At 51.3% G+C, this 15,277-nt stretch overlaps 1 protein-coding gene across 5 annotated transcripts; it reads left to right on the forward strand.

Moving 5' to 3' along the window:
• The first annotated feature begins 1,555 nt into the window (after positions 1-1,555).
• On the forward strand, positions 1,556-5,499 carry Gng8 (G protein subunit gamma 8). 5 transcript variants are annotated; one of them, XM_029558018.1, is made up of 3 exons: positions 1,556-1,625; positions 4,876-5,050; positions 5,326-5,499. In XM_029558018.1, exons 2-3 carry the CDS (start codon positions 4,967-4,969, stop codon positions 5,452-5,454), a joined length of 213 nt encoding a protein of 70 aa, XP_029413878.1. In that variant the 5' UTR covers positions 1,556-1,625; positions 4,876-4,966; the 3' UTR covers positions 5,455-5,499. The 5 variants fall into 5 exon arrangements, with proteins under 5 accessions (XP_029413878.1, XP_008820068.1, XP_029413882.1 ...); XM_008821846.2 differs by having other exon boundaries at positions 1,566-1,625; positions 4,965-5,050; XM_029558022.1 differs by lacking the exon at positions 1,556-1,625 and adding an exon at positions 1,653-1,973.
• The last annotated feature ends 9,778 nt before the right edge of the window (positions 5,500-15,277 follow it).

The following is a 15,277-nucleotide window of genomic DNA, read 5'->3' on the forward strand; positions in this document are numbered from 1 at the left end:
CCGCTGAGCCATTTCTCCAGCCCCCAGGTCTTAGTTTTAAACAAGGCCCTTGTGACTTCTCTGCAAGGAATAGGCTGAGAAGGGGCAGAGGCAAAAGCCAGGAGCCGGGTGACAAAGTCAGTAAAATAGTGGGGTAGGTAGAAGAAGATTCCAGGTTGAGCTGGCTGGACCAAGGTGGGACAGCAGAAGTGTGAAGAAAGAGATTTCTGGGCATGCTTCAAAACGCCTCAGTAAGGCCTATGAGATGGTTCAGCTGCTAAAGGAGCTTGCTACCAAGCCTGAGGATCTGAGTTCAATCCCTGAGACCCACATGATAGCAGTAGAGAACCCATTCACACACCCTTGCTGTGGCATAGGGCACACCCCCTCACACACATACACTGGCCCACACACAAAATAAATACTTTTTTTTTTTTAATGGCAGAGAGGCAGCTGAGGTCTGCAGCGTAGTAGGGAGCTGGAGGTTATCCAGGCAGAGTCTGTCTAGCCTTTGCCTTGGTTTGGGAGGTGGGGAGGGGAGTTGGGTTGTCACCCCGCCTTCCTCACTTTAAGTAAGCTGAGTTTCCTCTTCAGGGCCTACCGGCTCGGTCTGCTGATGGAAACCAGCTGCGGGAGGCGCCAGGCTCGGCACACGCCCAGGCCCCTCCTCGGCGCCGGCAGACCCCGCTCTGCTGGTGGGGGGAGCGCCTTGGCTCCCCTCCTCCTTCCGCAGCCCCGGCCCGGGGGCCCTGGCACGTCCGGCTTGCCTGATGCTTTCCAGATGTGGGCCGGGTTATTCTTCCAACCTGGCTCTGTGAGCCCACAGGGGAGGGGGAAGGGAGCCAGGGTCCTAAACTCCCACTGTCCAAAAGCTATTAGGAGGTCGGGGAGTGGTGGTACAGCATGCCTTTAATCCCAGAACTCGGGAGGAGGCAGAGGCAGGCGGATCTCGGTGCGATTGAAACGCCCCTGGACTCCATAGTGAGTTCCAGGCTAGCTGGGGTTACGGGAGACCCTGTGTCAAAACAAAAAAAACCAAAAAACAAAACCCCAAACCAAAACCAAAAACAACAACAAAAACTACCATGGTAGCTCTAACCCTCATCCCAAGTACCCCGGGATGGCCGAAGCTGGAGCATTGCAAGTTCAAGGCCTGTTTGGGCAACTTAACAAAGATCCTATCTCCAAATGAAAAAGTAAAAAGAGGGCCGGGGGAATGTAGCTCAGTGGTAGAGACCTGGCCTAGTGTGTGTGTAAACCTTTAGATTCAATCCCTAGTACCGCCAATTTCGCTTTCAAGTCCAGGAGGTCGGGCTGTCTGCCAGAGACACTTCTCCCGGACTCTACCTCCTCCCAGGGCGGCGCCATTATCCTTCCAGTGCACAGCGGTCCCTGCTGGCGGGAATGGGAAAGGGTGCGAAGCCCCGCCCCCGGTGCGCGCCCTCAACAGGCCACGCCCCCACAAATGTCCAGGCACGCCCCATGAACTCCACCCCAGGACACACCTCCATAAAGCCCCGCCCTCGGGACCCACCCTGATGCCCCGCCCCGGGAACACCCCTCTGCATGCCCCGCCTCCGCCGTGTGGTCCAGGGTGGAAGACGCCCTCCTGCTCTGCGCTCTTGGATCCGTCTGTCCTGCTCTGTGTGCGTCTCTCTCCTGTGACCTCTCTCTGTGCATCCCATTTCTCCTGTCCCCATCTCTCCGCAATCATCCTCTCTCTCTGTCTCTCTGTCCATCTTCCGTCCTCTGCCTCTGAACCCTGACTTCCTTTACCTTCCTAGCTCTCCATCTCCTCCCCTCATCTATATCTCACATTCACACAGCCTCTCCCTCCCCAAATCTCCGGCCTCCATCTTCTGCAAGGCGCCCCCATAGCTTCTGCGTCCCCTTCCCCCTTTGGCTTTGGCGTGGGAGAGGTGGACGGCTCGTGGGCGCCCCCGTGTGGCCAACCGCGGGGCCCTGAGGGCGGCGAGGGTCAGCATCCAAACATGGTGGTGTCCCTGGGTAACACTGGGAGGTGGTGTGCGACGTCGTGTGGGGCACAGATTATCCGTGAGACTGGGGGTCACCGCGTGTGGGATTGGGTCTGAGAGATAAACTACTTGGAGACTGTATGTGGCACTGACCATATGTTGAAGTGAGATGTTGTGTGCGACACTGTGAGGAAGACCATACGTGTTACAGGGCAGAGTGAGGCCAGGGGAGAGACAGATGCCCAAGTGATGGTGTGAGCTGGTGCTGTGAGAGAGAGGCACAGAGGGGGACCTGGCTGGTGTGGCCAGGTGTGAATGTGACACTGTGTTGGACACACTGATGGGTCATGAGACACTGAATAACCATGTGTGACACTGAGGTTGGTCTGTGGTTGTGACTGTCTATGCAAAAGTGTATGATTGTGCACGTGAGCCTGTCGGAGAATGCCGAATGAGGCTAAGTGAAATGGTGTTGAGATGTGACAAACATTTAGGATACAAACTGTGGGACCCGGCAAAGATTGTGTGAAAGACTGTGTGTGAGTAACACCGAGCCATCATGTCACTGTGTGACTCTGAGCCATCACATCACTATGTGTGTATGACTCTGAGCCATCACATCACTGTGTGTGTGTGACGTTGAGCCATCACATGTCACTGTGTGTGTGAGAGATACTGAGCCATCATATGTCACTGTATATGTGTGAGACACAGTCATTGCATGTCACTATGTATGTAAGACACCAAGCCATCACATGTCACTATGTACATATGTGTTTGTGTGTGTGCATGACAGGGACAGATTGTATGTGACTCTGTGGGGAAAGTAATGTCTACGATTATGTGTGCCACCAGGAAACTGTCCAAGCATAAATATGGCCACACACAGGCATCCATGGACAGAAAACCAGGTGGTCCTGTGTCTCACCAGGCAAGCAGGTGCTTGGCAGAAAGGTTGACTGCATTACTGTATGTTGCTTTGTGGGTCTCCAAGAAAGTGTGAATGAGATTTTGAAAGACGATAAGGCTGAGCCAGGCTAGTGGTGCACACCTTTAATACCAGCACTCAGGAGGCAGAGGCAGATAGATCTCTGTCAGTTCTAGGCCAGCCTGGCCTACACATCTACATAGTGAGTTCCAGGTCAGCTGGGACTACAGGGAGACCCTATCTTTAAAAAAAAAAAAGCTAAGGCTGTATATGTGGGTGACCTTTTGTTTTTTGAGACAGGGTCTTCCTGTAGCCCCCGCTGTCCTAGAACTCACTATGTAGACCAAGCTGGCCTTGAACTCACAGCAATCCATCTGCGTCTACCTCCCAAGTGCTAGAATTAAAGGTGTGGGCTACCATGCCCAGCTTTTTAAAGAGGTTCGTGTGTGACAAACTATATATTTGACACTTTGAGGTAGTGTGCCCCCTTTGTGTCTGGTGATGGTGTGCTATGCTATAAGAAATCATTAGTGACAGCAGTGGGTGACATGTGGAAATCTTTGGTGTCTCATTGAGCACTGTGGCACTACTGGATGACCCAGCAAGGCACTGTGCAAACCTGTGTGAGTGGCTTGTCTGTGTGTTGCTGAGAGGGTCACTGTGATGGGGTGATGCTAAGGTAAGGAGTATGGCGGCGTGTGAGGCTGTGTGACTGCAGTGAATATATCCATGTATAGGGCATACCTAGAGGGACTGTCTTTTCCAGCAATTGTGAAAGAAGGACATGATAGACACAGAAAAGAGGAGAGACACAGAAAACGGAGAGAGAAAAGGAGGATGGGACATCAGTTCAAAAGGAACCAGAGAGAAAAACGTAGGGCACAGGGCGTGGAGGCAGGTGGTGCTCAGAGGGAGGAGGCGGGTCCTGAGGGGCTGCACCCCAGGAGAGGGGGCGGGGCTGGGAAAGGGGATCAGAAGCCGCCTCTCAGCCTGTCACTTCCAGCCATCCCAGCCCAGAGCCGCAACAGGTAGGAGGCTCCTGTCCGGGTTCCAGCAGCTGGTTGGTGGCCACCATTTGTCTGTCTGGGAGTGAATGAAGGAGTGGATGAGGGAATGAATGACTTTACACTTTGCATCTCCATCGGCCCCTCTGTGCTTCTGCTCCTCCGCTCGTTTCCCTCCCTCTCTCCTCTGCTTGCTTCATCTCCCTCCTAAACCAGTCCATTTCTCCTTCCTCCTGTCCCTTCTCCCCCTTGTCTCCCTCTGGTCCTGTTCCCTTGGTCCCTCTGTCCTCTGCCTTCCCTCCATCCGTCCCTCTTTTTACCTTCTTCATCCCTGCATCTTTTCCCCAATCTATCTTCATCCTCAGCCTCTTTTCCTTCCCCATGCCTGTCTCTCCCTATCTCTCTGTCCCTCCCTTGGCCTTTCCATTTGTCCTCTCCATCCTCTCTGCCCCTCTGTAGGGCTGGCTGGGATGGCCTTCCCCAACCCCCTCCCCTGGCTGCTAATTAACAGAGGAGCCTTTGAGGAGGCCAGAGCTGGGGTGGGGGTGGGGTCCCTGAGGGTGGCGGAGGGGGCAGCTGCTGCCGAGGCCCTAATGAGGTCCCCTCTGCGCCCCTCCCGCCGCGATCTTAATTCCAAGTTCTCCCTGGAGCTGCTGCTAATTGGCCTGGGGAGGGGGCCCCCCTTTCCTGGCTCCTGCTCTATCCCCAGGGGGTGAGGACACCTGGATCCCTAGATCTTGATCAAGCACCTGTGGCCCTGTCCTTCTGGTCCTCCCTCCACCTGCGTCTCTGCCTCCTATCTCCATCCTTCCTTCCCTGACCCTCCGCTCTCCCGCACCACTGGCCTCCCGGTACCCCCTCCATCTGTGCATCCCTCCTTCATCCTCCTGTCCCTTTCTTGGGTCATCACCCCCTTCCTCTCTACCAGTCTTTGGGACCCCATTCTCACGCAGTTCCAAACCCTTACTTCTATTACTGGGTCATACAGCCACTTCCCACTACTACCCCGAGATCCAGACGTGTTCCAGCCCCCAGTCCCCAACTCCTGCCTGGCATTTAACCCCTTCCCTGCTGCAGCCATGTCTAACAACATGGCCAAGATTGCTGAGGCCCGCAAGACGGTGGAACAGCTGAAGCTGGAGGTGAACATCGACCGCATGAAGGTGCCTAGACCGCTGGGGGAATAGGATGGGACATGGGAGTCCTGTTTAAGGGGTGGGGTCGGATGGAAGAATGGGGCTCGGGCCGGGGCAGGGCCAGCAGGAGGTCGAACTAGGCTAAAAGGCTGGACGGGATTGTGAAGGTGGGGGGCGGGAATGCTGTTTGGAGGCGCGGCCTGTTGAGAGGGCGTGGTCATGATAAGAGGCGGAGCTTTGGGCGCTCGGGGATTAGCAGAGCCCCAGCGCGGTTCAACTGCATTTCCATCCCCACCCTGCAGGTGTCGCAGGCTGCGGCCGAGCTCCTGGCTTTCTGCGAGACCCACGCTAAAGATGACCCTCTGGTGACTCCTGTGCCCGCCGCCGAGAATCCCTTCCGCGACAAGCGCCTCTTTTGCATCCTGCTCTGAGCCCTCCCCTGCCAAAGTATGAATCCAATAAACTTGGTGACTGTAGTGGTGCTTGTACTTTAGGGGGAAACTGAGGCACACGAGGCATGCGCAGAGCATGGTGTCACCTCTGGGGGAGTCTGCACCCCGTGGGGAGTGTGAGCTGTGTGGATGGCAGACTGCAGGCTCACAAGAAATGAGTACTTAGCGCTTAGTCCTTCACCGTGCACCCACCATTCCCATCTTCAACTTCGTTCACTGTTCCATCAGCTTGAGAGCTGCTGACCACCAGTGTGATAACCATTTTACAGCGGAAGAAACTGAACCTATGGTAGCCACTTAGTTACACAGCTGGGGCTGAAGAGGTTGTGGACTGGGCACTCTGTAGCCTCAGTTGGGACACCTCACTTCTAGATAGGTGCATACTGAAGTGAGGGGATTCTAGGTAGGGGCTCTACCACTGAGCCACACCCCCAGTCCCTCACTGGGGGATTCTAGGCAGGTGCTCTACCATTGAGCCATACCCTCAGTCCCTCACTGGGGTTTCTAGGGAGACCTGTAGACGAAGGTGTCAAATCCCCTGGTGCTGGAGTTACAGGCAGTTGTGAGCTGTCTGATGTGAGTGTTGGAAGTTGAACTCAGGTCCTCTGCAAGAGCAGCAAGCACTCCTAGCCGAGAATCCATCTCTCTAGCTCTCCTTCTTTACATTTTATTTAGAGAGGGATCTCACTAAGTTGCCTGAGCTGGTCTTGAACTCTGTAGCCTAGGCAAGCCTTGAACTCTCCATCCTCCTGCCTTAGACTCCTGAGTAGCTGGGATTGCAGGCCTGATCCATCAGGCCTTGGCTCTACTAGCTTCTGTTTCAAGCACTGAACTTGTTCTTCATCCATCCACCCACCCCTCCATTTTTTCCAAGTGGTCTCTGAATACCTGCTCTGTGACCAGATAGATGGTCCTGAGTGATGCTGGGGATGTCGCTGTGGCAGAGATAGCTCTGGTTCTACCTTCCTGGGGCTGTAGATGGTGATATCCATTAGATAGAGGAGCTCATGACCCAGATGCAGGTCATGGAGGAAGGGACATCTTCCTGGGACATGGGGCAATGAAACTTGGGGACCTGGACAGGTGTGGTTAGATGACAGGAGAAAGAACAAATCAAAGTAGAATCTTTCACTCAGCGATGTTTCCATTTTTTTATTTTTAAATATTTTATTTATTTTTTATTTGTGAGTGTATTGCCTGCATGCATGTAAGTGCACCTGTGTCATTCAGTGCCCATGGAGGTCAGAAGAGGCTGTCAGATTCCCCTGGAACTGGAGTTATGGAATGGACAGTTGTTAGTTACCATGTGGGTGCTAGGAATAAAACTCGGGTCCTCTGCAAAAGCAACCAGTGCTCTTTTTTTTTTTTTTTTTTTGAGGCAGAGTCTCCCTGTAGCCCCAGATGGCCTGGAACTCACTATGTAGACTGTAGACCAGACTGACCTTGAACTCACAGTGATCCACCTGGCTCTGCCTCCCAAGTGCTGGGATTAAAGGCATGTGCCAATATACCCAGCCATAGCCAGTGCTCTTAATCACTGAGCCATCTCTCCAGCCCCTGATTTATTTTCATTTTATGCCTCCATGTATGTTAAATGCACAGGGTGCATGCAATGCCTGCAGAGGCCAGAAGAGGGCATCGGATTCCGCTGGAACTGGAGCTATGGATAGTTTTTAGCTACTATGTGGGTGCTGGGAATTGAACCTGGGTCCTCTGCAAAAGCAGCTAATACTCTTAACCACTGAGCCATCTTTCCAGTCTCTCAGCAATGTTTTTTTAACTGAGAGGAGGGAGGACTACTGCCCTGTTTCCCAGCACACTTTGGTGCGGTACATATATAGCTTGCAGTTGTGGTTTGGGAGGCTATTTTTGGCCTAGATGATGTTTAAGGATGTTCTCAATTTGGTTGTCAAATAAAAGTGGTTTCTCATGAAAGTCCCGATGTTCAATTTCCCTAGAAATTTAAAAAAATATTTTATTTATTATTTTATTTATTTTATGTGTACGAGTGTATTTATTGCCTGCATATATGTGAGTGCACCCATGTCGTGCAATGCTGTGGAGGTCAGAAGAGGGCTTCAGATTCCCCTGGAACTGGAGTTAAGGATGATTTGTAGCTGCCATGTGGCTACTGGGAATCTAACCTGGGTCCTCTGCAAGAGCAGTCAGTGCTCTTAACTGCTGAGCGATCTCTCTAGCCCCAAAATTTTTGTTTTAAGACAGAGTCTTGCTATGTGATCCAAGATGGCCTCAAACTCTTAATCCTCCTGCATCAGCCCCACTGTGTACTGAGATTACAGGTGTGTGCTAACATACCTGGCCTTCAATGGAATTTTACGAGGGTTCTGGACTTTGTAGCTGACTGGGGACAATGTCATCACCATGCCTCATTATGTCCTTGTTGTGTGACTTTTCCTTGGACAACACAAGCAAATATCTGTTCAGTTCGAAGAGCATCAATGACAGACCAAAGAAATTATTCCACCCAGTTTAGCTTGGGGAACCAGTTAGGTTTCTGCAGTTTCTTAATAAAGGAATGAGGATAACTCAAAGAAAGCTGCACCTCTGAAAAGCCCGCCCAGTATGGGTGATAGTTCATGGAAGCTGTGTCCCTGGAGCTCTCTGTTCAATGTGTAGGCATCTTCACTGGAGACTCCTCTCCCCAGCAACTGTTCGCTGCTTTTATAACTTTGGGGAGGGGCCTTTTGAGTTTTGTGATGGCCTGAGTTTCCTGAGCCTCTCAGTGTCCTTAGCGTCCTGAGTCTTAGAAGCATCTCTCTTCTGTCCAGGAGAATGGTTTGACTTGAAGGAAATAGGTACAGACTAGTCCTGGCTAAGGAAGCTGACCTGAGTTGCCATTTGTTGTGGAAGCTGCAGCAGGGACTTATGATGGAACGAAATGGAGATGTTAGCTGGGTGTGATAGCACACGACTTTAATCCCAGCACTCAGGAGGCTGAGGCAGGTGGATCTCTGTAAATTCGAGGCCAGCCTTGTCTATATATCAAGTTCCAGGCCAGCCAGGGTTACATAGTGAGACCCTGTTTCAAGAAAAAAAAAAAAAGATGGGCATGGTGGCACACGCCTTTAATCCCAGCACTTGGGAGGCAGAGGCAGGTGGATCTCTGTGAGGTCAAGGCCAACCTGGTCTACATAGTAAATTCTAGGTCAGCTGGGGCTACAGGGAGGCCCTGTCTTGAAAAAGAAAGGAAGGAAGGAAGAAGGAAGGAAGGAAGAAGGGAGGGAAAGAAGGTTGAAACATTCTGTTTCCATTGAAACTAGAGAGGGGGCTTGGGGAAGATGGCTCAGTCAAGTAAGGTGCTTGTCGTACAAACATATGGGCCTTAGTTCAATCCCCAGCATCCAGGTAAAAAGTTGGGAGTGGGGCTGGAGTAACGGATCAGAGGTTAAGAGTACTACTCAAGCAGAGGACCTGAGTTCAGTTCCCAACACCCACATCAGGTGGTTCACAAGGTCTGTAACTCCAGTTTCAGGGGAATCCCATGCCTGTGGTCTCTGTGTGCACATTCCTACACAGAGACACAGATGCACATAATTCAAAATAATAAAAAATAAATTTTTTAAAAAGAAGTCAGGAGTGGCAGAGCACAGTTGAAATCCCAGTGCTGGGGAGGTAGAGGCAGCAGACCCTTGGGCTCTCTGGTCAGGCAGCCTAGCCAAATTCGCAAGCCCCAGGACCCAGTGAGACACTGTCTCAATACAAAGGGTAGAAAAATCCCAAAAAACGAAACCTAAAGTTGGCCTCCATATGCACACACATGTACATGTGCCCCTGCACACAGACATGCACTGTGTATATCCAAACATGCACACACACCCTTGCATGCATGACCATAGGCACACACGCAAACACGCATGCGCACACACACGCGAAACTAGGGAATGCACAGACTAGGTGAGCTGTGTATTTGACTTACCTGGTTGGCCAGAGGATCACTGAATTCAAAACCACCCAAGTCCCTCCTCAGACTCTTTTGGATCCTGCCCCATCTCAGAGTCTGGGTATTTTGCTGATGGAGCCTGGAGCCGGGAGGTGGATCACTGGGCTCTGTTCCCCAGGAGGCCTTGCGTGAGCCTGGCAAGTGCTCCATATTCACATTGGATTAGGGTCCCCTGGGCCCCAACTCTGAGCTTCCTCTAGAATTGAGGCAGGAGCATCTGTAATTACATCTCCCTCTTGCCTCCCACCTCTCAGCCGGCTCTGGCCTGGTTGCATCATGTCTATGGGAGCCCCGAGGGAGAAGGGGACAGGGAGAGAGCCAAGGATGAGCTGGGGTGGAGGAGGAGGGAGGAAGGATACTGGCGGGGGGCCCAGGTTGGGAAGATTCTGGACTCAGCAGACTTGCAACTTAGATTCTAGAAGGGGAAGGAATCTAGGCTCCCACGACCTCTGAGCCCCAAATCCCACATTCATTTTTTATTACATTTTTAATAAAAAATTTATTTATTATTTTTATTTTATGTGTACAAGTGTATTGCCTGCATGTATGGGAGTGCATCTGTGTTGTGCAATGCCTTGGAGGTCAGAAGAGGGCTTTGGATTCCCCCAGAACTGGAGTTAAGGACAGTTCGTAGCTGCTATGTAGGTGCTGGAACTCGAGAGCAGTCAGTGCTCTTAACCGCTGAGCCATCTCTCCAGCCCCTTTTTATTACATTTTAATTGTGTATGTGTGTGTGTTTGTGTGTTTGTGTTTGTGTGTGTGTATGTGTGCTCGCGCACTTGGGGAAGTCAGAGGACAATCTGTGGGAGTTGGCACTCCTTCCACATGAGTCCTGGGGATGGAATACAGGTCCTCAGGCTTGGGAGCAGCCATCTTTATCTGCTGAGGCATCTTGCCAGCCCTCCAATTTCTTTTTTGTTAACTTAAAATTTTGTATTTGTTATTTATTTTATTTTTATTTTGTATGTATGTGGGTTGCCTGCATATATGTAAGTACACCCATCCATCCAATGCCCACAAAGGTGGAAGTCAAATCCTCTGGAACTGGATTTACTGATGGTCATTAGCCACCATGTGGATGTTGGGAACCAAACTCAGGTGTTTTGTAAGACTGGCCAGTACTCTTAATTGCTGAACCACCTCTCCAGCCCCTTATTTTTATTTATTTATTTTTATCTTTTTGAGAGAGAGTCTCCCTGTAGCGCCAGCTGATCTGGAACTCACTATGTAGACCAGGCTGGCCTCAAACTCACAGAGATCTGCCTGTGTGTGCAGACAGCAGGGTTGTTCTTGTTTTTGTTTTCCTGAGGTAAGGTCTTGCTGGTTGTAAATTCCCAGCAATCCTCCAGCCTCCACAGTCTCCCCGGCGCTGTGATTATAGGGTTCACACCATGGTAACTAGCTTTTGTTGTTTTGTTTTTGTTGTGTTTTTTGAGACAGTCTCTCTGTAGCCCCAGCTGTCCTGGAACTCACTATGTAGACCAGGCTTGTCTCGATCTCACAGCTGCCTGCCTCTGCCTCCTGAGTGCTGAGATTAAAGGCCTGGCTATATATATATATTACATGCACATAGTGTCTCACTCTGTAGTTCAGGCTGGCTTTGAATCCTCAGCAATCCTTCTACTTCCTCAGCCTCAAGGAGAGCTGGGGTTACAGGCATGAACCACATCACACTTCCACATTCCAGAGTCTTTCAGCCTTGCAGGCCAGGAGTCTGGGGGATCCTGTCCTCTCATCTAGATAGAGAATAGAAACTTCCTGAGTCCAGACTGTTGGAATTTAGACCCTTTTAGACTAGGAATCTTGGAATTGTGTAGCCCAAGCCTTCCTCCCTCACCTTACTGGTTTTGGAGAAAGCTGGTGGGGGTGGGGCTAGTTGGCAGGAGGGAGGTCCCAGAGGGACCCCTCTGAAGAGATAACCATCCTGAAGCGGGGCAAGAGGAGACTAGGGGGTGGTGGGATTGAAACTGGGAAGCAGGAAAAGCCAGACACCAGAAGGGAGGACAAAGACACATCTGGTCCCAGTGTCACCAGATGACAGCAGCACCAGATTAATTAATCTCATTAGTTTTAGAACTCCTAATAACACTGGCCCCTGGTCACCTGCTGCTCTTCCCAGCTACCTCCAGCTGTGAGCTCAGCTTTAGGGCCAGGATCTAGCTGGGGTCAGATCCAGGTCAAGAGGTGGGGAGGTAGCTGCCTGAGGAAGTGCTTGCTTCCTATCTGTCCTCCCCAGTCTCCACCCCAGGACTCTGGTTGCCCATCCTGTGCCCACTGCCCTCTGTGTGTGCTCTAGGAAGTGCTGACCTGGCTCACAAAGCCTGGGGGGAGAGGGAAGACGTCTGAAGTCCCCTCCTGTGATGGGAGCACACCCAGGTGGGGGTTGCGGTCTGGCTGGGCATGAGATGACTCAGCCAGGGCCTGCCTGGCCAGGCTCTGCACACCATATGGTGATATATGCCCCCACTGCAAGGTGACACACAGTGAACTGTTAGGTTTGTTGAATGAATAACAGTGACAGCAGCTATCTGAGGAGCAGGTAGGATGAAGCCTCTTATTTTCATACAACACCCACCAGCCCTGCTATTTGATGGGCACCAAGCCTTCAACAAGGGAAGCTCTTTTCCTAAGGCCACACAGTGAGTGGTGAGAGGTGGAGATGAACTTTAAAACCCATTTCAGGGCCGGCAAGATGATTCAACTGGTAAAGGCACCTGCCACCAAGCCTGAGGGGCTGAGTTCCATCCCTTGTACTCACATGGTGGAAGGAGAGAACTGACTCCCACAAGTTGTTCTCTGACTTCTACAATCATGCCATGACACACAGGCAACCACACACATACACATAAATAAGATATGGTAAAAAAAAAATTTTTTTTTAAATTTAATTATATTGTATACATATGTGTGTATTACCTGCATGTAGATAAGTGCACCTGTGTTGTGCAATGCCCTCGGAGGTCAGAAGAGGCTGTTGGATCCCCTGGGACTGGGGTTATAGACAGTTGTTAGCTGCCATGTGGGTGTTGGGATTCGAACCCGGGTCTTCTGCAAGAACAACCAGTGTTCTTCCCCTGGAACTGGGGTTACGGACAGTTGTTAGCTGCCATGTGGGTGTTGGGATTCAAACCTGGGTCTTCTGCAAGAACAACCACTGTTCTTAACCACTGAGCCATCTCTCCAGCCCCATGGTAAAAAAATTTTAAAACATTGTGAGCTGGGACATGTTGACACATGCTGTAATCCCAGTAACCAGGAGGCTGAAGCCTGAAGATCATGAATTCAAGGCTAGCCTGCCTCTACCTCCCGAGTGCTGGGCTTGGAGGTGTGTGCCACCACATCCTGCACTATTGGCTTCTAGTGCAGGAGCAGAGCAAAAGCTGCAGCTCCCAGAGACCTAGAAAGGAACAGGGACTTGTCTCGGGTCTCCTGGGGCACAGGAGCTGAGGGGACTTCCCGAATGCTAAGTGATCAAGACCAGGACAGGAAACCAGCAGGAGAAAGCTCCGGGAAGCAGAGTGCCCCACCTCCCCCTGCTACTCCCCGGATACTGAGACAGGACATAAAGGCTGCCAGGCGTCATCCTTCATTAATATGATATAACTTCCTGAGTTCCCTCTGTTCTGCCTGGGAATGGCAGGACATGAGGAGGGCCGCATGGCCACAGGCCTGGGACCTGCACACTCACAGGCACCCCATCCCCAGAGCAGGGCCAGGTGGTCTCTTGGGGAATCCCCAGAGTGACTGGAACTAGGGCATCTATCCTGTCGGAAATTAGGGATGCCATCTGGGTGGCAGCTGGGCATGGATGATAGGAAGATGTGGTCATAGGGGTGGGGATGGAGAGGGAGAGGGCAAGGCAGTGGTAGCTGCCCACAGTCCAGCCTGGAGAGGAGCAGCCCTTCTGGCCTTGAACATGATGCATCTGCATAGGCTCCTTCCCTCTTACAAGGCAGGCCTGGGGTGGGTGGGCTGCTGGGAGGTCGGTGAGGCCCATTAAGTAGAGGAGGCTGTGGAATAGCAGCTTTCCATCCCTGCTGGGGACTGTCATGCAGCAGGAAGGTGGTCACATTGGGACAGAAACATAAGTCAAATGGATGTGAGGTCCTGAGTTTGCATCCTTTACGCTCAGTCTTCCTGAAAAGCAAGGGGTGTTAGAGTCAGGTGTAGTTAAACACACTAGAATGCAACACTTGGGAGGCGGAGGCAGGATAATTGCTGAGAGTTTGAGGCCAGCCTGGGCTACAAATTAAGACTTTGTCTCTCACAAAGAAACAAAAGCTGGGTGTGATAGTATAGGCCTGTAATTCCAGTACTCACTCAGGAGGTACAGGTAAGAGAATCAGAAGTTCAAGACTATCCTTAGCTAAAAATCACAAGGGATGAGAGGGTGGAGAGATGACACAGCAACTAAGAGGGCTTGCTGCTGGACCTGAGTTCAGTTCCCAGCACCCAGCACTATGTTGGGTGGCTAACAATGCCTGTTACTTCAATTCCAGGGGATCCAACACCGTATGCTGACCTCCGACGGCACCTGCACTCTTGTGGCATACAGATATACACACACATGCACACATGCACGCACACACACACACTCATGCACACACACACAGATAATAAAACATTTAAAAAAAAAATAGGGGGCTAGAGAGATGGCTTAGTGGTTCAGAGCACTGGCTGCTCTTCCAGAAGACCTGGGTTCAGTTCCCAGCACCCACATGGCAGCTAACAATCACCTACAGCATAAATTGGGCAGGAAGGCACATTCCTATAATCCTAGCACTTAGGAGGTAGAGACAGGTAGATCAAGAGATCAAAATTACGTGGCGGAAATAGTTCAGCAGGTAAACATACTTCTTGCCCAGTGGACAACCTGAGTTCGATTCCTCGGATCCACATGGTAGAAGGAGAGAAATGACTTGCAAGTTGTCCTCCAGCCTCTACATATGGTCTGTGGCATGTTTGCATAGACATGTGCACACACACAAATAATAAATAAAATAATTTTTAAAAGATTGTAAGAGTTTAAGGTCATCCTTGGTCACATAGAAAATTCAATGCAAGCCTGGGCTACATGAGACCCTGTCTCAAAACCAAAACAGAGCCAGGCATGGTGGCACACACCTTTAGTCCCAGCACCCTGGAGGCAGAGGCAGGTGGATCTCTGTGGGTTCCAGGTTAGCCTGGTCTACATAGTGAGTTCCAGACCAGCCAGGGCTACAAAGTGAGACCTTGTCCTAAAACAAACACATAAACAACAATAACAAAAACAGAGCAACAACAAAAACAAAAAAGTCCACAGAGTGGGGACCTCTGGCCCTTATGGGCTGTGAGGCAGCTGAGGGACAGTGAACTTAGCAGGAGGTCCCATGATCATTGAGCTGACAGCCAGCCTGACACACTGGCCTGGGCAGATGGTGTCTGGGAGAATTCGAGGCACCGTTTGGGAGCCATGTTGGAGCTCTGGTTCCACCCATCAGTGGCCAAAGTGTTATTTTTGGAGGTCAAGGTCTTCAGCGCCTAGGCCCTGGAAATGCCTCAGTGAGAAGCCAGAGGTCAGCTGGGTGTGTCTTTAATGGTGGGTCACCACAGCCCTGTATACTGGATACGACAGACAGATGGTACATTCCTACTCTGGGCTCTGGGATCTTGAGCTGGGAGCCCAGCGACCAGGTCTGGGCAGACCACTCCTTCCTCAGCTCCTGGAAGGAGTGAATTGTGTCTAGGGACCAGGGCTCTCTGTGGTGTCTGGAAAACACTACATCATGAAGGAATTTCCCGGTCATTTCTCAATCCTGGGGCCAAGCCCTAACCCCAGGGCATGAAGCCCAGAATAGCTCT

The sequence above is a fragment of the Nannospalax galili genome, unplaced genomic scaffold (genome assembly GCF_000622305.1).
Source record: "Nannospalax galili isolate Female #2095 unplaced genomic scaffold, S.galili_v1.0 scaffold432, whole genome shotgun sequence".
NCBI classification, from domain to species: domain Eukaryota; kingdom Metazoa; phylum Chordata; class Mammalia; order Rodentia; family Spalacidae; genus Nannospalax; species Nannospalax galili.